General features: G+C 35.1%; 1 protein-coding gene across 1 annotated transcript in view; it reads left to right on the top strand.

Moving 5' to 3' along the window:
* EPHA6 (EPH receptor A6) overlaps nucleotides 1–26783 on the top strand; it is a 984716-nt gene that overhangs the window by 405311 nt on the left and 552622 nt on the right. The window contains 2 exon segments of the mRNA XM_056138519.1: nucleotides 13989–14144; nucleotides 25124–25459. Of these exon segments, the coding sequence (XP_055994494.1) occupies nucleotides 13989–14144; nucleotides 25124–25459 (492 nt within the window).

Raw genomic sequence — 26783 nt, 5'->3', positions numbered from 1 at the left:
AAATAGTATGGAGTTTTCTCACAAAATGAAAAATGGAACTGTCACATGATTCAGCAGTTCTTCCTGCTATTTATCTGAAAGAAATGAAAATATTAACTCGAAAAGATATATGAATACCCTTGTTCATATAATATACAAGACTTGAAAGCCACCTTGAAAGTAGCCATCAAAAGATAAACATATGAGGAAGATGTCTATTCAGTGATACAGCACTCAATCAATATGAGAAGGAAATCGTATAGTAGAAGAATTGACCATTATGCCAAGTGAAATAAGACAGAGAGCCAAATATTGTCTAACTTGCGTAGATGGGGAATGACAAGTAAGCATAACAGAATGGAAAGATGATAGTGTCGATACAGGGAACAGATTAGTAGTGGACAGAGTTGAGTGTCAGGGCCGAACACAATGCATGAAGGTGCTTGAAAGAACCAATGTGTAGTTATAAACCAAATAAACTCTGGGGACATAATATGCTGCATAGTGATTATAGTAAACAATACTCTGTTTTGAGCTGGAGCAATAGCACAATGGGTAGGGCGTGTTTGCCTTGCATGCAGCCGACCCGGGTTTGATTCCTCCACCACTCTCGGAGAGCCCAGCAAGCTACTGAGAGTATCCTATTCATATGGCAGAGCCTGGCAAGCTCTCCATGGCATATTCAATATGCCGAAAACAGTAACAACAAGTCTCACAATGTAGACATTACTGGTGCCTGCTTGAGCAAATCCATGAACAATGGAAGGGCAGTGCAACAGTGCTACTCTTTTTTTTTTAGTTGCAATTTTCTAAGAGAATAGATTTTAAGGTTCTAATCACACAAATAAAGAAAAATACTTTTTTTTGTTGTTGTTTGTTTTTCAAAATTCAGTTTCAAGGGTCATAGAGATAGTACATTAGGTAGCACACTTGCTTTGCACACTACTGACTCGGGTTCAGTACTGCCATTCCATATGATTCCCTGCACTCAGCCAGGAGTTATCCCTGAGAGCAGAACCAGGAGTAAGCCCTGAGCACCACTCGGTTCTCCCCACTACCATAAAAAGAATTTAAACATATAGACTATGACTATTTAGATAAATAGTCACTCCATAATAAATAGTCCTCCACTCCCTCAACAACCTAGCCGCCGCCATGCTCCAGGCTGCTTTCCAGACCGCTACTGAGAATATCCCATCTGCATGGCTGAGCCTGACAAGCTATCCATAGCGTATTCAATTTTCCAAAAACAGTAAATACAATGGGTCTCATTCCCCTGACACTGAAAGAGCCACCAATACAGAAGCATTAAGAAGGTTGAGAAAGGAGAGGCTGATAAAATCCCAAGGCCAAACTAGGCTGCCAAAACAAAGAAGGACAAAAATGACTGTCTGTACTTTCAATGCACATATACTGGCATCGGATGCATCCATCAAGGACCTGATGGTATAAGCACAAAAGATCAAGTACTACGTCATTGGTCAGACATAGACGAGAAGGCATCAACCAATCATGCCATTTTAGACACTGGAAAAGAACTGTTTCTCAGAACATGCGACAAAAGAGGTGTCGGTGGTGTTGGTGTCCATGTCAGCATGACTTGGCCATGAGCGTTGATTCATTCGAATTCCTAACAATTCGAATCGGACCATTACACTTGAATAGATGTAGCTCTGTTTGTTTATATACATATATATTTCACAGATATGCATATTTAATGAGAAAATATTATATTTATGATATTTAATGAGAAAATATTATTCCAAAGTTAAGACAACTAATCAAACATGCTTTAAATGATTAAGTTTTGACTTCCTCATGTATCATTTCTGTGTTCTTGAGAAATTATTAGAACTAGAATCTCATTTGTGAAAATGAAGAATTTTCAAAAGCAATGCAATTTGGGTCGGAGCAATAAAAATACAATTTTAGGTCGCCCTGTGGGCAGGGCGTCTGTCTTGTATGTAGCTAACCTGGGTTATATCCCCGGCATTCCATATGGTCCCTTGAGTATTGCAAGGAATAATTCCTGAGTGTAGAGTCATGAGTAACCCCTGAGCATCGCTGGGTGTTACTTACTCAAAAACCAAAACAAAAAAAATGAGGAAATAACACCAATATCATCATGTTTTCATTAGATTCATAAAAATAATATTTGTAGAATAATGATTTGAAGATGATAATAAATCATTATATTAATATTAAATATCAGAATATTTAATGCTAAAATGTTAGTAAATATTTATAGGTATTGGTATAACTTGTATACCTACATAATATAACATTTAGAACTATACATAGATAGCATAATTAAGGAATTTTATATTAGTTTCTAAACTATTTATCTGAGAAATGTTACAAATAAATGACAGAAAGAAATTAACAATAGTCAGATTGAAGAATACATTATAAATTGATTGTAAACACAACAAAAGATATGGTTGTTATCCCTTACTGAGATGTGAAAGTACATGAGACTGAACAGTGATGAATATGTTTGGACAAAATGTTCAAATTGTGCATACAAACATTTTCTGCTATTCTTTTCTTCAATTCCAAGTTGAAAAATAAAATATCTTTCTTACTTTTTGATTATATAGATTGGCTACAGAAACTTTTCTTTTCATCAATAAAAATTGTAGAACACATTTTTAAATACGATGCCCTATATAAACTATATATGTTTTGCCTCTTACAACAAAGAATTTAGGAGCACTTCCCTTTTAAATGATATATCCCCTTTAAAACAAGTTTTATTATCATTTAGTTATTATTATTACAGTATATTAAATCTTAAAGTACTGATGTACAAAGTTAGAGTGTCTTATATTGTAATAGTAACTCACTATCCAAGTATCATCTTCAATTGTTCTTTAAAAAATATTTCATTCCCTAATTACTTTAGATCACAAAGTAGATTTGCTATTCTAAACATAATGAGTACCCAGCCTACCCTTTGATGAGAACTCAGATTATGAATCAGAAGACATGTAGGCCTTAATTTAGGCTCTCCTAAAAGCAAGTTTTAGTTACCCAGTGCTGTATAAAAATATACAATTACAGAGCCAGAGATACAGTTCAGTGGGATAAGTACTTTTTTTTATTCTTTTTTTCATGTGGAAAGCCCAGGTTCGATAGCTGACAACTCATGATCCCCAAAGGACTGCAAAGGAACAATTCCTAAGTGCAAAGCTTGCACTAGCCCCTAAGCACATGTGGTCAAAACCCAAAACAAACCAAAAAAGAATATATCAATACATAATGATTTAAATAAGTAGCATTTATTTATAAATCTGCAATTTGGCCAGATTCAGCTCATCTCTGTTTTAAGCAACATCAGTTGTGGGCTCAAAGAGCTGCATTTCAGGAAACTTCCTCACTTATCTCACTTGGTTTGTCTTGGATTTCTTCCCGACTGTGATCCGGAGGCCCAAGTCACACACATGGGTCCCAGCATGGCTATGAGGCCTTCCTCTTGGCATATTGATTGAGTAGATTTTTACAGAAAAGTACACTGCCTTCACAAAAAAGACAGAAGCTCTACTACTTCTATTCCCTTACCTAGAAAGCCATGGAATCTCATAGGTTACTAGCACACTCCAATTTAAGAGGAGGTAATAGGGAACTGAAGTGTACAAATAATATCCAAGAGACATTGTTAAGGAGTATTATGGTGGGAGATATTGTGTATACTGTTCTTTGGCAAATAGGATCTATCACAGGAAATTACTTAACATTACTAGACTTTAGCTTTCTTATCTAAATTATTATTTGCTATATGCCCTTCTGGGCTGGAGCAAAAGCACAGCGGGTAGGGCACTTGCCTCGCATGCAGCTGACATGGCTGACCTGAGTTCGATTCCTCCGCCCCTCTCAGAGAGCCTGGAAAGCTACCGAGAGTATCTCACCCTCACAGCAAAGTCTGGCGAGCTACCCGTGCCATATTCGATATGCCAAACACAGTAACAAGTGTCACAATGGAGACATTACTGGGCCCACTCAAGCAAATCGATGAACAACGAGAGACAGTGACAGTGACAGTGATGTGCCCTTCTGATCATTTTGGATGGAAATAAAGATGTATTGATTTATTAGTTAAATATTTACAGCCATCTCTGAATTAGATGCTCTCTTTGTTCCATTTTATTCTATTGGAATAGTGATACACAGAAACGTAAGTGCCAGTAAAATAAATAAAATGAAAGGTAGGTAATCTAGGTCAAAAGACCATACCCTTTATTATTATTTTTGACATTAAATTCTCAGTTATGCCCTAAGCTTAAAACCTGTCCATTTCTTGAAAACGTGGTGATTCATTAATGGACAAGATAAGCCGGAGAACGTGTGTCCATTTTGTCCCTTTCTGTGCAAGTGTCTTTCTCCGAACCTACATTATTTGTAGTACTGATGCTTTTTCTATTATTTCAAGAAACTTGCTTAAGAAATAAACTTTAAGCATCTCTTTTGTGACAGTAAGAAGTTAGAATTATCAGTAGTACATTTGTGCTTACTATTAATACATACATAAAATCATAGATGATCTTTTCTGAATGGGAGTTTGGGTCACATCTAGTGGTGCTAGCTCGGTACTCAGAATCATTCCTAGCTGTGTTCGGGGGACCATTCTTGGTGCTGGGGATTGAACTAGAATTGGCCATATACAAAACAAGTTTATTAGCTCTATTAATATCTCTATGGTTCATATAGTCATTTTAGTAACATTCTTACAAGGTAAGTTGGGTTGAATAATTTAAGTATAGTTCCCTTGTGCTGTTATTAACTGTTTATAGTGGAAAAGATACATTTTTATGCTTCATTTTTTTCTTTTCATAATTCAATTCACCAGTCTTCCTTATATTGTCTACTTACGTGTTCTTAAAATTGAATGTAGTTTAGAGTAGGACAGCATCTAGTAAAGCTGCAATGATCCTGACTGTCCCAATTTTTCAAACTTGTAAATTATGTCCTGAGAAATATGCATCACCTATCTTCTGTTAAGTAATTCAGTTTTATCAAAATTTACAGACTATTGAATAATGATAAGGGAAAAACAGTCAATTATATTAATATCAGTGTCTGTCACACAGGACAATTCAGTATTTCATCAAATTGTGAGCACTTCACAGCATGATATGCCAACAAGGATTCTCATGGTCCTTTATCTTATAAAGATGATTCATAATACTGCTTATAAAGAAAATTCCCCAAAACAAAAATAACGCATGCACTATTAAGCATAACCATTGCAGTAGAATAAATTTGTGTGTTTATTTTATTTTCGCAGAGGTGTGAGTGTGTATGAGAGCCAGAGTGAGAGAGAAAGAGAGAGAGAGAGGAAGAGAAATAGAGGGAGAGGGAGAGAGACAGGAGAGAGAGAGAGGGAAGATTTCCAGCAGTATTTTCATTAACATCCAGACTCAAGTTTCTGAGAACAATACAATTTTAAGTATATGCTTAGAAAACAATATTGAAAATAATAGTATTCAAAATTCAAAACAAATAATAATACTCAATAAATTTGAAAATAACATTGAAACAAAATTGAGGTAATATTTTAATAGTTTGGAAATAATACTTGAATATAACAGTAATTATTACTGTTATTTGTGTTTTAATAAGTATCTTCATACTGAGTTTTTGAGAATTGTATAGAAAAATCTTTAATATGAAGCTCTATTTTATAATATCTTTTAGGGGCAGCCAGGGGGAGCCCCAATGGCTCTCCCCCTCACCACCCACGTTCGGGGTGGGCCCGGGACTCTCCTGCAGTCAGAGGGGCTCAGGCCTTGGGACAGGTGGTGGACAAAACGAAGGCCAATCCAGTTGATTGATCAGTTGCCATGTATTCCATTGTCCCCACGCGCCTGCCCCTGTCTCTCTGAACCTCCCATCCTAGTCTCACACTGCTCCTCATTTCCATCTCCTCCTGTCTCTCCCACTCGTGTCTCCATGCTCCATCTCGCAGCCTGAGTTCTCTCTCCACATGCCTGTTTCTGTATTTTTCTTCTACATTCTTTTCCCTCTGTCCCCCTTGCTAGTCTCTTCACTGTCCATCTTGCTGCCCTGCTCTCTCTCCTCTCCATCTCTCTTGCCTCCAACTCCCCTGCACTCTGGGCTAACACTGCACTCAATAGCAAAATTAACTTAAGAAAGCCCTTCCTGAGTGCCCACCAGGTTCAAAGGGAACACCACTTAAGAGGTATTCCAAAGCCCTTTCTGAGTGCCCAAGGGCAAAATACCCCTAAAGGTGTTTTTCTCTTTTCCTTAGTCTAATAACTCTACCAACATCTTAATACTAGTTATTTTTGTATGGACTCAGTAAGAGATAACATTGAGGCTTGTAGGGCAGCTCTCCTGGGAGCATCTTGATACAGACTCAGACTGCAGCGCTCAGGCCAGATTAATCATTCCTAACCCTAGCGGGTCCAAATCTAATTATTACTTTCTGGACCATGACAGCATTTGTCCATGACCAAGCTCTTAACTTATAGTTAAGCATTATGGCGCTTTGGCCAGGCCCATCTCGAAGCCAGGGTAGCACGTAGCTTACCACTTGCCCTGGTTCCATCCAGTCCCCCTTCAGGACCCTGCTTTTGGGGGTGCTAGGAAATAAAGGCATCTGAGGCTTAGGTGAGAGAACAGATGCCCAGGAGGGAAATATCACTGAGAGTCACATTAAAAAAGCATGTCTTGTGTCCATACAAAAAAGGACATTGCTCTGAATAAACTATACAAAGGACTTAGGGAGAAGAGAAAAACAATACTTAAAAGTCAACAGAGAAAAAAGAAAGAAGTTACAAATAAACACAGAGGAATGGGAGCACTGTGATGGGAGCAACCCAATATACCTAAACTACCTGAGGCTATGCAGGAAGGACAAACTGTTATCCTACACTCTATGTGACCAGTCATTTTCCTACAATAAGCCATTGGAAACCACTGAGTCGGATAATCTTTAATTTTACAGTTATATTCTTTACAGTATTGACTTACATTCTTGAAAGTTTCATTTTTTTAATTAGTCTAACATGCTCTGTAAGTGGAGAAATAGATATTAAAAAAGCAATCAAATCATTCTCAAAACACAAGTACTGATACCCATTTTTTTTTAATTAGTGAAACACCATGAGCTACAAACTTTCCGTGCTTTCATTCCAGTTACACAATGATCGAGAACCCATCCCTCCACCAGTGCCCGTTCCCCACTACCAATGATCCCAGTATCCCTCCCACCACCCCCATCCCATCCCCTCCCACCTCAGTGGCAGGGCATTCCCTTTTGCTCTCTTTCTCCTATTGGATGTTGTAGTTTGAAATAGAGACCCCCTGCCTGTGTGGCAGATTTCCACTTTACTCTTTCTCTATGTTGATCATATTCAATATTACGACAAAAGACCCATCATTATTGTTTCGAATTTTCCCCAACAATCGGACCTGCCAAAAAGACATCATTAGATAATTTGTTTTTTATTGCTGATTATGAAGAGCTTATGATGTCACGTGACTGCTATCATAGCTACACAATTTTGGATTTCTGATATTTTAGTAATAAGTCTGGAGGGATTACTGCCAAAAGCCGCTGGATTCTGAGATTGGTTTGTGTGCCTCTGGGATCATGGTTGTTCAGGAACCGGGGGAGGTATTTGTAGACAGCAACTCAGGGCCTTGTTAGGGCAGGGAGCAGGGCCGGTTCCAGCCCCCATCCCATCAGGCCCCGCATGCCTCATCACTGAAGCCTCATACCTGTCTGTCCATTAGGCTCTGAAAGATGGTGGCCACCATGCCACCGCCACCAAGGAAAGGAAGGGAAGGCAAGGGAAAAACACTGTTCCCCTCCCGGGGTGGCACTGCACCTTAGTTTAATGCACAGTCCAGATGCATTTCTGCCAAAAGCTGGTGGTGTCCGAAATTGGTTTGTGTGTCTCTGGGATCATAGTCATTCAGGAGCAGAGGAGGCATTCCTTGGCAGTAACTCAAGGGTCTTGTCAGGGCAGAAAGAAGGGCCAGTTGTACCCCACATCCCATGAGGTCCTGCATGCCTTGTCACTGTAGTCTCATAACTGGCTGTCCATTATGTTCTGAAAGATGGTGCCCACCATGCCGCCGCCGTGAGGGGGGAAAAGTGGAGGGACAAACACCCTTCCCCTCTCAGGGTGGCATGATGCTCTAGTTTAATTTACAGTCCAGATGCATTTCTGGTAGGCATTATATTTTGCTCAAATTTTCCTACCACCATGCAAGCCTGCCTTCCAGGGACAGACACTAGATCATTTACTTGCCATTGCTCACTTTGCATATCAGGGAAGGGCACACTGTCATGTTGTTTGGAAGAATAGTCCTGGTGCCAACATACTAGAGCCATGCTTGTAGAAGCTCATGGTCACCGGATTCCATCTGGGAAAGGCGAGATACAGCACCTGCCCCATCTGGGACCTCCTGGTGATGTCAACTCAGTATGGGGCCCAGAGAATTCTCTGGGTGTTGAGGTGCCCGCCCGCCAGGTTTCTTCACTGCTGTGTGCATCAAGATGGCACCAGGGGCAGGTTGAGGGTGTGACTACTGGGATCAGTGACTGACTGGTAGCCCCTGATGGATGGAACTCCCCAGTCCAGTGCATCCATGCAGTTCAGAAGAATAGTCCTGGTGCACGCATACCAGAATCATACTTGTAGAAGCTCATGGTTGCCGGGATTCCATTTGGAGAAGGTGTTGATACCCATTTTTAATAGAAATGTCAAACTAAAAAAAAAAAGTAATTAAACAGCCCTCTATACTAATCATTCTACACACAGAGGGCTAATAATCTCATATTAGGCATCCATAAATTTGATATTTATTTATTCATTCAATATTTTAAGCATTGATAAAAATAGGTACATACTTTATATATGCTAAGAATTGTGGATATAAAAAATGGTAAGATTTGTCTAAATAGTACGAACTTGAGGTGAGAGATGTGATGATATAGTTATAATCCACTGTAATATACACTTGTGTCAGCACCACATATAGTGGGTAGGATACTTTCCTTTCACACAGTCTTCCTGGGTTCCATCCCCAGCAGCACATGTGGTCCTCTGAGCCCCACCAGGAATGATCCCTGAGCACTATGGAGAGTGGCCCCCAAACAAATAATGTACACTAAATGTGAGTTCAGACAATTTTTCTGTACAAAGATATTTGAAACAAAGATTAAAGGTCCTAGTACTGCTGCACCAATTGTTATTTTGCCTTTGTGGGATGCGAGGGGTGGAGAGTCAGAAGAAAATAGAATCCAAGCACCAGAGAGATGATGGTATAGTGGTTAGGGAGGGCGCTTGCCTGGCATGTCACATTACACTGATCACGAAACAACCAAATCAAGATTCAAGTTCTCATGAGTAATTAACATTAGAAAGTTCCTTTTTTATTGGGCAACTTACTGTGCAATATTGAAATAAATATACTTGAGCTAAATGTGGAATGATTTTCAGTTCTTTACTGCTTTCAGTCCATACAGTAATTCAGCAAGCAATTTTTTAAATTTATGCTAAGATGAGATATGTCATAGTCAGAACAGGCGAGGGGTAGACTTGAATATGGCTCTGTGGAAATGTAATAAGTGGAGTACTCAAGCAATGTCCAACAAAACAAGTACGCACTGAGCAGATGCTTTATGAAAGACACTGCTTCAGCTTTCCCTGTGACACTTATAGGCATTAAACAAGCCATTGTTTATAGGCCTTGTTTATAGGCATTAAACAAGGCCAAGAAGTAACTGCTGTTGAAAATAGATAATTTACTATGCTCCCACATACTGAACTATCCAGATAGTCACTATGGCTTTCTGAAGGAACCTAAAGGGAAGAAGATGAACAATTGTTGGGTATATTGGATGCTGAAGAATACAATCAAACTTTTAGTGGTGAACTTAATGTGGAGTATACAAATGTTAATTTATAATAATGCACTTTTGAAACTTGTAAAATGAAAAATGTTACATCAATAAAAATTGTTGCAAATAATCAAAAACAAATGAAACTTAAAATTACTTGAAGTTTATAATTTAAGTGGGTCATGGATTAGATTGGAGAGATTTGTCAACAGAAATGATGGATCACAGCAAAAAAATTAGTTTTAGTTTATAGAAATTACATGTGTTCATTAGTAATTTATTAATAAAATACTCACTAAGAGCTACATAGCATCTGGCAAGTAGTTCTGTTCTAGGCCTTTGATGAGCTATATAAAATTTAAAACAAACCAAAAAATCTGTTTTAGTAGAGCATTACATCTTAGGGTGGAATAGTTTGAAAAATTAAATAGATCCTCTGTCAGATGTTCAGTCCCTTAGAGACAGTAAAAAATTGGAGGTAATGTGAAATGCCCTAGTAGAGTGTATAAAAGGAATCAAAAAAGATTTAACTGCAGCAAAATTAGTATAAAGACCTGTATGAGAGATAAAAAAAAAAAACCCTGCACATTGCATAGTAAAGGTCCAGTGGGAGCAGCATTCTTTCGGTGTCCAAATTTGGAAGCATATTTAGTGTGACTTGAGCATAGTATCTGAAAAAAAAGGTAAAAAAAGAAAGAAAGCAAGGCTACCAAATTCAGAGCAGCGAGTTAGAAGGAAAATAGCTTTATTTCAGAATAAATGGAAAAAAAATAAAAACACTCTTGATCTGAGCAGTTTTCCAAGAAAATCAGTGCTGAGTTAAAAATACTATAACTGGTAAGTAAATGGACCATTTGAACCAAAAGAATGTTATTAAGATGAGTGAGCTAGTAATATCAGATACATATCTAAAACTTTAACACAGAGACAATGAAAACACTTCAAAAGGTTTTTTTTGCAGCGGGTGTTGTAATGATTAGATCTCTGTACACAAAAATGCACTATCTGATATGGTTGTCTCTAGCACCTGAGTTTATTGGGTTCTTGAGTACATCTACTTACAAATAGGATATGCCCCAAGTGTAAACTTCTTATCTAATTTTAAGCACTTAGAACAAAATTACTAAACAAAACTTAAATAATGTAAAATACTTCAGAAACTCTATTGTATGTTGAAATGGTAATTTTAACATTATTGGACTAATTCAATAAATATTGTTAATATTGTTAATATTAATTTCAGGTGTCTGTTTCTTCTCAATTTTTATTGTGACTATTACAGAAACTTAAGCTATGACTATATTAAGCTCACTTATACCATTGACAGAGCAATTTTAGAACTCTCTATGGAACAGATTAAAGTGGATAAGAATAGATGCTAAGGAACAAGTTATCAGACTGTTCTTTTAAAAGTTTCACTATCACTCAACTTTCTAGTATTTTAAGAACTGTTCTCATTCCAATGAGATACTAAAAAGATTACAAATTAGCTGCAAATACTTCATATGAGAAATTAAATATTTGTTTAAGTTACAAAAGGAAAGATTAGAATGTTGTGCAAAAATTGTTATAAACTTTCTGTATTTTTATGTATAAGCAATATTGATAGCTGAGATTTGATTAGATAATAACAGAAAAGAATATTTTAGCTCTTGTTTATGTGTCATAAGTTTAAGTTACATACATATGATAAAATTTTGGTGTGTTCCTATAGCATAATCATTAATAATAAAGTTTGGGGCTATCTTCCAATTGGTATTCAGGAGACCTACAGGTCCTCTGGTGAAGTTGGGGGGCGCATTTCGCAGGTTTGAAGTGACCCTGTGATGCTGGGGTCAAACAAGGGTCAGCTTCATGCAAGGCATACACTGTAACCAGTGTACTATCTCTAGATCCCATTAATTTTAAATAGTTTTATTTTAGAAAGTAATTTAAATGATGATCATTATATTTAAATTTTATTTAGAATAAGAGTGGAATGTTAAGAATGTCAGGTCCCCACATTTGCACATTCTCTATAAGTGGACTAGATCACTAGATTTCTAATATTGTAACAAAATATTTGTTTCTAACTAAATTTAATCTTTTTAATTTTTAACAGGTATTGCAAGCATATCATATAAAATGTATTGCTGTTTTAAAGTGAACAAATAGAAAGTGATGTTTTATGATACTTGTCGTATCTACTAGCATATTAAATGTCAATGAAATATTTTTAAAGTATTTATGAAAATTATATGGGTTTGATTAATAAATACTATGAATTCTGACAGATTTAGAAAATATGTAGACTTGTATTGGTTAGTTATATTGGAATGTTAAATTTTCAGAAAGCCAGAGAAGACCACTGTTGATAGTTTTATATCATCACTCACACTTTCAAATATATAGAATGATCAAATGTTTAATAGTAATTATGTTGCTAATATTGTATAGAATTTATACATTTATTTCTCTTGAATTACTTTCATTTATAGAAATATTATAAAAACAAACAGGTTGTCAAAATATTAGGCAGTTATAGTATATATTTTCCTGCATATTTGTGCATCTGTAATTACTCCCATAGTTTATCTCTATTAGGGAGTAAGAGTTAATGATACATAGGTAAAGAAAAATTATTTTACTTTGACAAAATTAAGTAGGAATTAAATTTACTTAAAGAAAATTAAATTGATTTTGCATATTTTGTCTTTTTTCTTGAATATTTTAGCAAAAATGTTACTTAGAGTTGTGTTATTTCATTAGGTTTGTGTGTATTTTCAGTAAATCATTTTGTGAAAAATACGTTCAAATAAATACATTAGAGCTGAACACAGAGTCCAGCTAGTTGGGCACTTGACTCTTATATGGCTGATGTAAGTTCATTCCTTATCACCATATATGGTCCCTCTAGCATAGCCAGGAATTATTTCTGTGCACAAATCCAGGAGTAAGCATGGAGCTCATCCTGGTGTGACCCCCCCAAAAACAAAATAAGCAAATAACATAACTACTTTGTTAAAATATTTTTGAAGTATTTCCTGGAAAAGTTCTCTACCTTAATATTGAGTAACATAGTTTTAAAAAGCGGCAAACAGTGAATTTTTTGTGATCAAAATAAAATAATTCCCTACTATTCAGAACTCTAGATTAATAAATGCGGGAGGATGGGGAATTTCAGAAGAACTCACAAAGGAATTAGAAATTTTGAAAGAGTAAAATTTAGTGTTATTTGATGCCAGTTCCCTTAAAAATTTATTTAGTTATGAACATTCCTCAGCTAGTGCTTATTTTGCTGAGTTGCTAAGTGAATGTGTATTTTAAGTGTTTTATTAAAATTGAAGTCCTAAGATGTGATTCAAGAAGCCTCTGGGGACCAGAGCAATAGACAGTGGGTATTGCACTTGTCTTGCATGCAGCTGACCAGTGTTTGATCCCTGGCATCCCATTTAGTACCCCAGCACCACCAGTAGTGATTCTCAGGTAGGAGTAACCCCTGAGCATCATAGATTGTGGCCCCAAGTAAAACAACAAAAAAACAAAATAGAAGTCTCTGAATACTGTTCCAAATTGCCTAAACAGAATAGGGCTTTATATCTTCATAGAAATATGAGATGGTTCTCACTCTACTCAGCTCTGCAAACTATTAGAAGCAATCAAGTTAGATTGACTGGCCTACTGTGCAAACTTGACAAGAAGTCAGTTGATTTTTTATTAGTCCAGTAACATGCAAATCAACAATAGCTAGTTGAACAACTATTGGTTGGTATTCAATCCTAGGTGGACAGTTTTGTTTAAGCTCCTTTCACAGGTAGACATCTGGTTATGTCTAGTTGCTTCTGGAGTCCAAACCCTCAATAATTCTTGACATCATGGTTTTAGTTTCCAGCCTCACATGACTCAGAAATGTTTTGAATTTCATATTAGAGGTACACTTTTCCAAATTAGCAACACTATATAAATATGATGTCACTGCCGTAATAATTTTAAATAAAATATTTAATTACTCATTAATGTTAAAATATTAAAAATATTTTTGTGTTTCACACTAAATTTTTATATTTATAAATGTATGCACATTAAAATATTATGCATAATAAAATAACTTCAACAATAATAACAGCAACAAATGTTTTTTGTTTGTTTTTCACAGCTTGTAGACCAGGATTTTACAAAGCATTTGCTGGGAATACAAAATGTTCTAAATGCCCGCCACACAGTTTAACATACATGGAAGCAACTTCTATCTGTCAGTGTGAAAAGGGTTACTTCAGAGCTGAAAAAGATCCACCTTCTATGGCATGTACCAGTAAGTCTATGCATTTTGCATTTGGAAATTCTATATTGAAGCTTCTTTTACTATATAAAAAACTTGTAAGTTATATTTATACAAAATCCCTGTACCATCAAGGCTTTAGCTTTGATAACAATCAAGGGGAAAGTTTTCCTTCTAAGAAAGATGCCTTTTCACTGCTGGTAATGAATGTTATCTCTCAATATTATCTCTCAAAATTTGCATTGATCCTTAATAGCACTACTCTAAGTCCTGCATATTTCCCATAACATAATAAGTTCAAGCCATTTTAGGCTACCTGAGCATTTATAAATAACATTTCTCTTATTTGTTTCAACTATTGACCGTTTCTGAAGGTACATTCTTTTAGGACTATCAAGTTAATTGTGCATGGGAACTTCCAGATTAGACTTTAAAAGCTATTTTATTTTAAAATTTATTGAGTATGGCACTCACTCATAGTGCTTATTGTTGCCTTCTGCTATTTAAAAAAAGTATGTTCAATCCTAGCTAGCTAAGGGATTGTATATATTTTCAAAAGTGAATTAATATCTCATTTATACTGAATAATGTTAAAGTATTAGTGCTATTGTTATATAGAAAATATTGTGTTTCTGTGGCTTTTATCCTTAAAGGAAAGAATTTTTAAATTTTTTGTTTCACCTCCATTTACTCCAATTTTTGGATTTGAACCAATAGACTAAGAAATCTATTTGTGAGGGTCACTTTAATGTACCCAGCAAGAATTCAAATAGCTCATAACCTTCTGTTATTAAATTATAGTTTCTAAATTAAGTTAAATTAAATATATACATATATTTCATAACTTCTATTAAAGTCTTGTAAAGTACATAAATACATCATACTAAAATGTCTTTTTTGATTAATTGATTCCAAAAGGGGAGCTGGAGTGATAGCATAGTGAGCAGGGCATTTTGCCTTGCATGCAGCCGATCTGGGTTCAATTCCCAGCATCCCATATGGTCCCCAAGCACCGCCAGGAGTAATTCCTGAGTGAAGAGCCAGGAGTAACCCCTGTGCATCGCCGGGTGTAACCCAAAAAGCAAAAAAAAATCGATTCCAAAATGTTGTTTATCTTAGGTAATTTCATAGAGAAAAATGTACTGAGAATACTGTTATGTCACATGTATCTTAGAAAGATTGTAAAACTCACATTTTTTAAATCTAAACTGATAAAGTATGTTGATTTGTCTGCACTAGTACAAACTTTATATATAAACACTTAGAGGATGCATGTAATAAAAATATACATTAATTAGATATATTTTTGCTTTCTGATTACAAAATGAGTGTTTCAAGAATTGTAGCTTAGAACATTATTACCTAATTCCTCTTGCCCCTCCCTGGAACACATTTTACATGTCCAAATAAGAAAAACAAATTCTTAAGTCTGGAGTTTAAGGGGCAAATATCGTACTTGAAGTTTTGAAATAGCTTTGGAAGTAGTTATTGTAGACAGCATACTCCAGGTTAGGTAGACAGTGATGTTTTAACTGGCCTGAGACCTGCCAAGCTAGGATCTCTCTAAACCTGTATCAGAAATTTAATGGAATTTCCTAGATCAGTGATAGTGTTCCCCTTTAATTTTTTTAGAAGGCCAGAAACAGGCAGTTGAGAGATTGAAAAAATAAATTGCTTTCCATGTTAGCTTCTTATGTGTGTAATTTCATCACTCCTGCCACCCACATTCCAGTGCCCTCCCACCCCAGAACGTCCCCTCTGCTCATTTCTCCTACTCCTTCTCCCCTTTCCTTCTGGAAACCAACAGAATAGTCATTGAGTCTCAGAGATCATTCTATTTTGTTCCTGTCAGTTCATTTACTTTTGCAACTTACTTCATAGATATGAACATATATTTACACAGACATCTATCAATAGGCATTTACTTTCATTCCATGTTTAAGCTATTATGTATAGTACAGCTGTGAACATAGGGGTGAAAAGTCTCCTTTTGAATGCCTGTTCTTATATTTTATTATCTTTTTATCACTTAGATGCAATTATTGGTGCTTAGGAAAAGTGATTACTCCAAAGATAGAATTCCTATACAATCTACTATCTTCCATGTTTACTCTTCTCTACATTAGTTTGTATTTTATATATAATGTCATTCTTTAAAAATACCTGATTCATTTGTGCACTGGATTTCTTAAATAATTTTTGTTAGCATGTTAGATGACAGAAGTCATGAAATTATGGTTGTTAGTTCTTCAATATATCCTGCAATGATTATTGTATGTGATAGATAATATGTACTAAATAAATACTTTGTGAAAAAATAAATCACTGATACCAAGTTCAGCCTACAAAAATATAATTCTATTGTTTCCTGTGTTAACTTGCTGAAGCATCCCAACTCATTTTTTCCTGATCTTAGTGATTCCTCCCATATCCAGTCCAGGTTGAACCCGGCTATCACTTTGACTTCCCCAAGTTGTCACAAATCCTGTCAGTTCTACAATTTCCTTTAACCATTATTTCCTATAATCCCTTGCCCTATCATTTAAGTTAATGTGTTCAACTCTCCCTCAGGTTATATTAATAATATCCAGGTAGATCTTTCAGTTTCTATCCCTCCATACATTCCCAAGCTGTTTGAAATACTGTTTATAAATGAAAACAGAACTTTGATCAGATTCCTAATTCTGCTGCCAAAAAAAATTTTAAAGATGAAGATCTATTACCAAAACTGTGTCAACCCAATGGCAAAGTCCAGCATTCAAATAATAGAGGGAGAGACCGCTCTCTCCCTCTCTAATTTTAATTATGTTAGCATTTTCCAAATTGTTCTTGGACCTAATTATACTAACAACATAATTGCAAACTTAAACATGCTTGATTTTTTTTCAAATTGCATTGTGTTCCTTTTGCATGACCTGCTAAATATGTAAGAGACACTAGGAATAAGACATGACGTTTTAATTGCTAAGATATTTTTTGCTGGTATCTTCATCTACTTTATAAACTATTTCTCAGATGACTCATTAATGTATATTCTTTAAAGAATGAGCTGTAGGGGACATGCTACAATATCAGACCTTGGTCAATTAAAGCTGCCTCTGAGAACAGTTCAGGGCTCAGGGTACCCTACTGCCTGCCAAGAAGCTTGCTACAAAAATGACTGTCAATGGCTTTTCCATCCAGAAGGGAACAACACTAATTTTGGAGAAAGAAAGTAGGAAAATAAATGTGACTAAGATGGTGCTTATTAGGCAGAAAAAATATAGAGCCAGAAGGGATGAAGAGAAATAAAGTGAAAGCCTAATATTTAATTCCACAGTCCTAGCACTTTTATGGTGTTTCTCATGTTTAAATCAATAGGATGATGTTTTGTGAAGCTATCAACCAGGTGCTTAGAAAATAAACATATTCAACAAACATTTGTGTTCCCTATTTCAAAAAGTTTGAAACAAAATGTAAATCATACATGATCATCTTAATGCACATCATTAAAGTGTTCATCTACTTTTCATCTAAATATATAATCAGTCAAGTCAAAACAGTTTCATCCATCTTCACTTTCAATACAAAGGCAAATATGTCTTTTTTGTATTTGAATTTGACTGACAGTGACAAAGATTAGGATAATTGCTGATTGCGTTACATTTGTTAGTGGTGTGAATCTATTTCTAATATCCACAGTTGAAAATCAAAATTGTCACAATCAATGGAATCTACATGTGCATAAGTCACAGACCAAGAAATTTATCCATAATTTGAAAAAGTGTTAAAATTTAGTTCTGAAATGTTTTACATCTTGAATCTTATTAACTTGTTTTCATTCATGGTTTTTAATTTCTCCCAAATCATGAAAGCATTTATATATATTTTCTATTTCAAATGCATGTTTAACCAAAAATAATTGATTCAAACACAGAAAGGTCTATATATTGCTGCGTATATTTAATTTAAAAATAGTATTTGTTGCATGAATATTCTTTCTGTCAGAGGTGCAGAGACAAGACACATGAGAGGAATGTAGAGAGCACAAAGGGCCAACGCATCAGTCTGACTCGAGGCAAAGAGTGACTGCCACAGGCCTACTTTTATTCTTTTTATCAGTTACATCCCAATGATTTCACTACAAAGAAAGACTCACTAAGGAGAGTACACACAGTTATAGGATGAGTATTCTCCAGAAGAACATCGGGGTATACATTGTCTTGTCAAAGCTATGTTTTTATAATTAAAACGCCAAAAGAAGATACGGAGCTGGACATGTAAGTTCAACAAATCGTGTCTCCCACATTCTTGTGGTTGGTTACACATAGGGCAAATAGAAGGCTCATACTGATATACTTGGAGGTCAAGCCAGATTAAGAATGTATAAGGGTACAAAACTGCTGCTACCAAACTGCTACTTTGTACTGCCAAGATAATGTAGAACCAGGCAGCTGTATAAAAGCATACTTCTCCAGATTATCCAGACTCACAAGTTTAGCTTGTGAACTTAATGTAAAAGTGGGGCCTTGGTTCTACTTCCTGCTTAGAAGGCAGCATTCAGAGGCTCGTCCTAATGCCCTGGCTTAGCACCAACGGTATTAATGAAACAAAATATTTTATTTTTTAAGTATACAAGGGGCAAACTGCTCATTATTTAATGTCTATTCTTATAGACGTTATAATAGGAGGACATCCTATTATGACATCTTATTGTCTCATTCCTACTTTGGACAAACTGTCAGGCTACCGAATGTAGCCTGCCCACACGGCAGAGTCTGGCAAACTCCCCGTGGAGTACCCAATATGCCATATACCAGTAACAATGATGGGTCTCATTCTCCTAAAGAGCCTTGAATATAATCTCAGGACTAGGATGAAGGAGACGTTACTGGGGCCTGCTCGAGGCAATCGACGATTAACAGGATGATTTGTGATTTTTGTTTGTGATTCTTATATGCTTTCAACATATGTTATTTTCATGATGATTACACATTTAATTCTTCAAATTATGTAGCCTATAGATCTATATTAATTTTTTCCACATTGATGCATGTAGTTAGAAACTTTAATGAGAATTTCCAGGTTAAAATGATATTCATGCTTTATTATAGCACAGAAATTTTTATCTCAAATGTTTCCCTTTTAAGATTTTTAGTTTCTATGTACCCATATTTTGAAAAGCTTTAATTTCTTCACAGTGGATAAATAACGAATTTTGTTATAGGTCTTCGTATCAATTTTTGTAATGTCAATATTTTCTTACAATACTCAAGTGGTTTTCAAATTATGCGACTATATTTAATCAATAACAGATTACTTGTACAACTACTTGTACAGATTTTAGCCTTGAATTTTATTTTATTTTTTAGCCTTGAATTTTAACATCAGATTCATATAAATATTATATCATTGAACTTGTTATTTTCCAATATTTGTCAAATTCATGCAAAGTGAATGTAATTATTTGATGATAGTGCAAAACTATGGTTTTTTTTGAGTTCTTTAGTTAAAGCACATTTCACTTTTTTTTAGGATGAACCTTGAGAGACAGAAATACAAATATCTAAGTATAGGATCCCAGAGATATAGTACAGTGTGTAAAGCATTTGCCATACTTGCAGCCATCCCAGGTTCAATTCCCAGCACCCTATATTATCTTCTGGGCCAGTCAGGAATAATTATTGAGTACAATCAGGAGTAACTCATGAGCAGATCTGGGTATTGCCCCCAAACAAACAAAATTTTCAGCATAACATATGTATTTGATAACATATGTGTCAATCAACCCCTTCTACAAAGTGGAATCTTAATTACTAAATTATATGTTTATTATGGTAGCACTGTAGCACTGTTTGTAGCACTGTCCTCTTATTGTTCATCGATTTTGGATGAAATAAATCCAATGAAATATTAAGTATACTCCTAGCAAAATGAATGCTCAGAATGTCTTATTTTTTTAAAACCAAGCTACCATATGTAAAATTGATAAGTTCATCTTAAGGGCAACTTGGAGATATCAGAAAGAGGGCGATACCCTCTATGAAACCTTGAGATAGCAAAAGGAAGCAAGAGGTTTAAGTATGGGTCTAGTTATGAAAGAAATGTAGACAAGGTTTAGAGGTTTAGATGTTATCATTGAAGTTAATGTTATTTAGTCTATCAGAATTATTAGATTTTTCCTCTTTTTGTCTTCTATAGCGGTAAACTTTATAAATAATGAAAAATTAAAATATGTATCTAAGTTTTCATTCACAGCACTAGAAAAATTTTAATGTATAGCAAGTCTTAATTGAAAAACAATTCAGCTAGTGAAGTAGAAGTTTTAATATTTAAAAAAATATGAAGTGCCAAAAAATAAAAAGTTGCACTATAAAGAGTTTGTAATGCATCTACAGCTCTATCTTTAGTAATAATTTCTTAAAGTTAAACTTCCAATTTCTCTTATCCTTATAAAGAATTGTTGATGCTCTAAAATAAGATTGCTTAAAAAAATCTGTTGAAAGAAGAAAAAAGTATATTGAAAAAATATGTATTGTTTATTTATGTTCTGAAAATATATTCTGAAAAAAAAAGGAAGGGAAGCAGGATATCTAGGGGGGATTGCAGGACCATCCTCGATTATAGAACTGAAAACGAGAGTGAAGTAAGATGGCTGGGAGGCATCAGGAGCTTCAGGTACATCAATGGTGTCGAAACATGATATATTTATTTGTCTAAGCTACAGAGTCAGCAATACTGTCAGTATGTTCAAGTGTGCTCTTATTTCACACAATACAATGACCAAATTTAACAATGTGTCTGTCAAAGAGGAAGGTTGGGCAATGATGGGGAACCTGGGCTCATTGATGGAGAGAAGTCGACACTCATGGTGGGACTGGTCCTGACAAATTGTAAACTCAAGTGTGAATAACTATGGAAATCACAGATCCTTTATTTAAAACATTATTTACCATAAAATAATAAATAATTTTAAATGTTTCTGTAAAGTGCAAATCATGCTCTGCTCAAGGGAACAGTTACTCTGTAGTCAATATGAAAAAGGTCTTTTTTAACATGGTGATATATTTCCATAATTATAAATATTAAATATAAATCTACAGCAATAGGATAGGTAACTGAAATATAACTCTTTTGGGGGGAGTGACAACATAAAGGAAAGATTTATTGAAATGAATGTACAGCATATTTTAAAATATACTCAATGTTTGTTGTGTATTCCAAAAAATATGAAAATATATAATATTGGAACTGTCCGGAAATATAACTCCAGAACACATGGCAGCTATATTCTTTTTTTGATGGTGATAAAAAGCATCATATTAATGTACAACCAATCATGAAGTGCCTAGTGGATATAAACAAGTGAAAACATCAATTATATATATATATATATACAAATTAGATGTGTGTACATATTTACATATAACAGATTTGTCATTCCTTTGAAATTAAAATCTAGTGAGCAGCTGTACTGTCCCATCTTTTGGTTATATAATGTTTAATATTGACCTAATAGAGTCCAGAGTATTAGTTATCTTTAACTGAGTACCCACTCTGTGCCATAGATTCTTTTATTTTTTTTAATTGAATCACTTTTTTTATTTTTGTTTTTATTTATTTACTTATTTATTTTGCTTTTTGGATCACACCTGGTGGTACTCAGGGGTTACTCCTGGCTCTGCACTCAGGAGTTACTCTTGGCATGGCTCAGGGCATCATATTGAATGCTGGGAATCGAACTCGGGTTGGCCATGTGCAAGGCAAACACCCTATCTGCTGCTGCTGTGCTATTACTCCAGCCCCCCGTTTCTTTTTTTTTAATTGAACCACCGTGAGATAGAGCATTACAAAAAATTTTTATAATCGCATTTATTCATGGTATATAAAAGAAAAGTGTGAAACTAATATTCAAGGCCAGAGAAATGGTACAGGAGGGCGGATCAAGGGTTGGTCTATGTGTGGGAGATGGACGGTATTTAAGATAGAGGAGATCCATTATGATAATACTACTTGGAAATGATCACTCTGTACAAGAGCTAAGTGTTGAAAACGGGTAAAGGGGTATGCATGATAACCTTTCAGCATCTATACCACAAACCATAATGCCTTAAATGAGAGAGAGAGAGAGAGAGAATTAGATAGAGAAGAGCAGTGACTACCATAGAGGCAGGCTGGGGTGGGGGTGGCTGGAAGGGGTGGAAGGGAAACAGGGGACACTGGTGCTAGAAAATTACACTGGTGGAGGGATGGGTGTTGAAACATTGCATGACTGAAATATAACTCTTGAGTCTGCATACTTCTTTGTCAACCTTTAGGGCTTTTTTGTAGAATCCAGTATTCCTCCTGATGGTTCTTAGATTAGTTTCCGTGACCAATTGTTTGGTAAAATATTGGGTTCAACAACAGAAAAACTGGGTTACTTTTGTTTTAGTTTCAGTGAGCTAGTGGTCAGATCAGACAAGATTGGGTGCATTCAGGGCTGGAGCAATAGGGCAGTGCTAGGGCATTTGCCTTGCGTGCAGCCAGCCCGGCAGAGCCAGGTTTTATTCCTCCGCCCCTCTTGGAGAGCCCAGCAAGCTACAGAGAGTATCTTGCTCTCGTGGCAAAAGCCTGGCAAGCTACCCATGACGTATTCAATATGCCAAACACAGTAACAACAAGTCTCAAAATGGAGACATTACTGGGCCCGCTCGAGCAAATCGGTGAACAACGGGAGGACAGTGTTTTGTTTTAGACAGTGTTTTGAGCTAGAGGAGTCTAATTGAGCACTGAACTTTTGATTTATGTAGTATTTCATGTACTAAAAATATTGTATGGGATATATTTTGGGAAATATGATTGTGTTTTAAAGCATTTTACATAATAAAACTTAAAATTGATATAACAAAAATAATAGCAGATTTGAACTCACAAATTTGGTCCTACCAGAATTTTTCAGGGAAAATAGCAGATTTGAACTCTGCTCTCTGGAAAGAACACAAACTCTAGGACCAGAATTTCTCAGGGAACGAGCCAGCATTACTGAAAACTTCTCACATGTCTTCTATTTCCACACTGCTTCTTTATCCTTTCAGAGTAATTTAATTTTAAACTAAAGCAAAGTGAAAAGGATTGAAAATGTATTTTCAGATATACTAGTAGAAATGCAATTGTAAATTTTACAAGGGCTATTATATGATGGCTTATAAAACAGCTAGTTGCAAATCAGAGTAATTGCCCTTTTCTGTGAAGTCAGTCCAGAGGGTGAAGTGTGAGATTGCTTTTCTTCCATGTGAATTACTTGTTTTCTTTAAAGAAAAAATCAACAGAAGAAAATTCTAGAGAGTTTTCTTAACCAATGTCTCCAAAAGGGTTTTTGCTGCCAAGGGTTATTTTTTTTTCCTTCCTCCTTATTTCTTTTTTTCTCTACGTGTCACATAATCTTTGTATAATTTATAAATGATAACAAAGCAATCAGGCCACATTCATAAAAGCCCAGTGACACATAATTTAGTTGAATCTGAGGATTAGAATTAATTGTCTCTCTTTGTTCCAAGTTCTAAATCTTAGTAAATGATTCACTGCATGTCATTACAGCTTAATATTTGCATGAAATCACAGTTTAGCTGGCATAATTTAACAGCAATTAAAAAGCTATTTAATCGTCATGCAAATTGGTATGAGGGCCCTTGAGTAAGAAGGGTGTTGCGTTTTTTTCAAGTATCTCCAGGCAGAGAGATATATACTTGCAAACTCCCATAACATAATTGATAACTGCCTCCATACTCATGAAAATATAAGTGAATAACTCATGTTTTCCATTTTAAGTAAGATTATAGAGCAACAATATGAATATGTTATTTTGTAGGAATATATTATTATGATAATGTTAATAAATTTTTATCTCCAAGGCATACATGTAGGTTAGAGGCAAAAGCTTACTATTCCTGCCCTAGATTATAATTTCTTCTATAATTTTCTTTCTAAAGACAGATGTTTCTGTGACTCTACAATATGCAATACTGTCAAACAATGTGTGCTCCAATCCTATGGGAAAACTGTCTCATTCTAGGTCTAGCATTATATGATATATATTATGTTCCTATACATTAAGTTGCTGATAACAGATACTGCAGACAAGAAATCAAAATATTTAACACTATTCTGTACCTCATACCTTATAGTTTAGCTTTATATATTTATAACCTCTGCCAATGCTCTTACAGCTAAGTCTCCTGTAGGAAGAAGAGTTAGGGAAGATCTTTATCTACTATTGGGGTCAATTTAAATATGCATAATATAAGTATATATAGTGTAGTCTTTATTAGAAATAAGAAAATTGAGTGATTATATTGCCACCTTTTAATAACAAACACATTTGTGTTCAGTAAATATAATCTAAATAAAAAATGAGTCACCGTAACTTATTATATTTTGTCTTATTTTCCATATAATTCTTTCATCCTATGACATCGGCATAGTTCTAGTATAAGCCTTTATCTTCCCTCCAACTTTACTTTCTCTTTCCTTCCTTCAAACTCATTTTCCTCAATTTGTGATCATTTAACAAATCCTTAGGAATCATGAAAATTAGTGAATAGGAGTTTTACCCACATTCTAAATTTATATATATATATCAAATAGAAGAATAGACAATGTACAGCCTATGTTTTTTTTTCAAATTTCTATAATGGCAATATAATTATCAGATCATGATTTAAGATAGTCACATACTTTGAACTAATGTTTGCTTATTATGTGCCTTTAGTTAGAACATTTAAAAGTGTATAATTATGTTTTAGTGTCTGCAGCTTTTGATAGTAAATATTGTATTTCAACTACCTAAAAGTTATAACCATTTTCATTTTTAATGGTCCTTTCATGCAAGACTTTATCAGATATCTTTAACCATATGTTCTTGTGGTTCCCATCAGAAGAAAAAGTTAAAGTAATATAAAAGACTAACAGTAGTTTATCAGTGAGTTTTCAAGTAAAAATCATATTTCACTGTCCTGTTCATGTACATTTGTTTTGCAATTGCTTTTCTCTAGGGCCACCTTCAGCTCCTAGAAATGTGATTTTTAACATCAATGAAACAGCTCTTATTTTGGAATGGAGCCCACCAAGTGATACAGGAGGGAGAAAAGATCTCACATACAGTGTAATCTGTAAGAAATGTGGCTTCGAAACTAACCAGTGTGAGGACTGTGGTGGAGGACTTCGATTCATCCCAAGACATTCTGGCCTAATCAACAGTTCTGTGATAGTACTTGACTTTGTGTCTCACGTGAATTACACTTTTGAAATAGAAGCAATGAATGGAGTTTCTGAGCTGAGTTTTTCTCCCAAGCCATTCACAGCTATTACAGTGACCACGGATCAAGATGGTAAGTTCCATTTCTATTCTCTAAAAGCAGATACATAATTCCCTTTTGATGCATAATATCTCTGGTGGGCATACTGCCACTGTGGTGCAATTGCATGCTCTCTTTTATTGAAGATGTGATTTTCTCTTCTGTGTTAGTGTTATTTCCCAAAGTACAGAAATGTACCTTTGTATTACTTCTTTTAGGGAGGTTAACTTGACATAAGGCATCTTGCTAATATCTATGCATTTGATATAATTCTATACTTCAGATACAAATAACATGTTGCTAATTAAATTAAATGTTTATGTTGCTATCCCTTTACCAAGTCAAATACAGCAATTAATGAGAATTTATATTAAGTTCAACTCATAAAAACACTGAAGCCAGCATGTTAATTATGATCTTCTCTGAAAATAAATGGCAAAAATATACAGAATTGTGTGCTCATGCTATTATTTAGGAGTAATTTGTTTTTTAAAACTGACTTAATGTCTTTTTTTAATTGAATCACCATGAGATACACAATTACATGTATATTACAAGCTTTCATGATCTTATTTCAGTCATACAATGTTCCAACACCTATTCCTCCACCACTATACATTTCCCACCACCAATGTTCCCAGTATCACTCCCACCACCACCAACCCCCCAGTCTATCTCTATGGCAGGCATTTTTCTTCTTTTTCTCTCTCTCAACTTTTGGACATTATGGTTTGCAATACAGATACTGAGAGGCCATCATGTTTGGTTCTTGATCCACTTTCAGCACACATCTCCCATCCAGAGATCATTTCCTACCATCATTTTCATAGCAGTCACTTCTTTATTCCAACTCCCACTCCCTCAGCACTTGAGACAGGCTTCCAACCATGAACCAATCCCTCTTGCCCTTGTTTCCACTGTCTTTGGATATAAGTCTTGTACTATGTGTTTTATATCCCACAAATGAGTGCAATCATTCTGTCTGTCTCTCTCCTTCTGACTCATTTCACTCAGAATGGTGCTATCTCCATCCATTTATAAGTGAACTTCATAACTTCATTTTTCCTAATAGTTACATCAAATTCCATTGTGTAGATATACCATAGTTTTTTTTAACCAATCATCTGTTCTCAAGCACTCGGGTCATTACCAGACTCTAGCTATTATGAACAGTGCTGTAATGAACATATAACTGCAGATGCCATATTTGCTGTGTTTTTCCAACCGCAACCTATATTCCCAGAAATGGCATTGCTAGGTCACACGGAAGCTAAATTTCTAGATTTTTGTTGAATGTCCATATTGTTTAGATATATTCTTTAAAGTACAACTGCTTTAAGTTATTGTAACATAGTTA

This window comes from Sorex fumeus, unplaced genomic scaffold, assembly GCF_029834395.1.
Source record: "Sorex fumeus unplaced genomic scaffold, SorFum_2.1 ptg000129l, whole genome shotgun sequence".
In the NCBI taxonomy this organism is placed as follows: Eukaryota; Metazoa; Chordata; class Mammalia; order Eulipotyphla; family Soricidae; genus Sorex; species Sorex fumeus.
The sequence above is the reverse complement of the archived record's forward strand: the minus strand, read 5'-3'. Positions and strand labels throughout refer to the sequence as shown.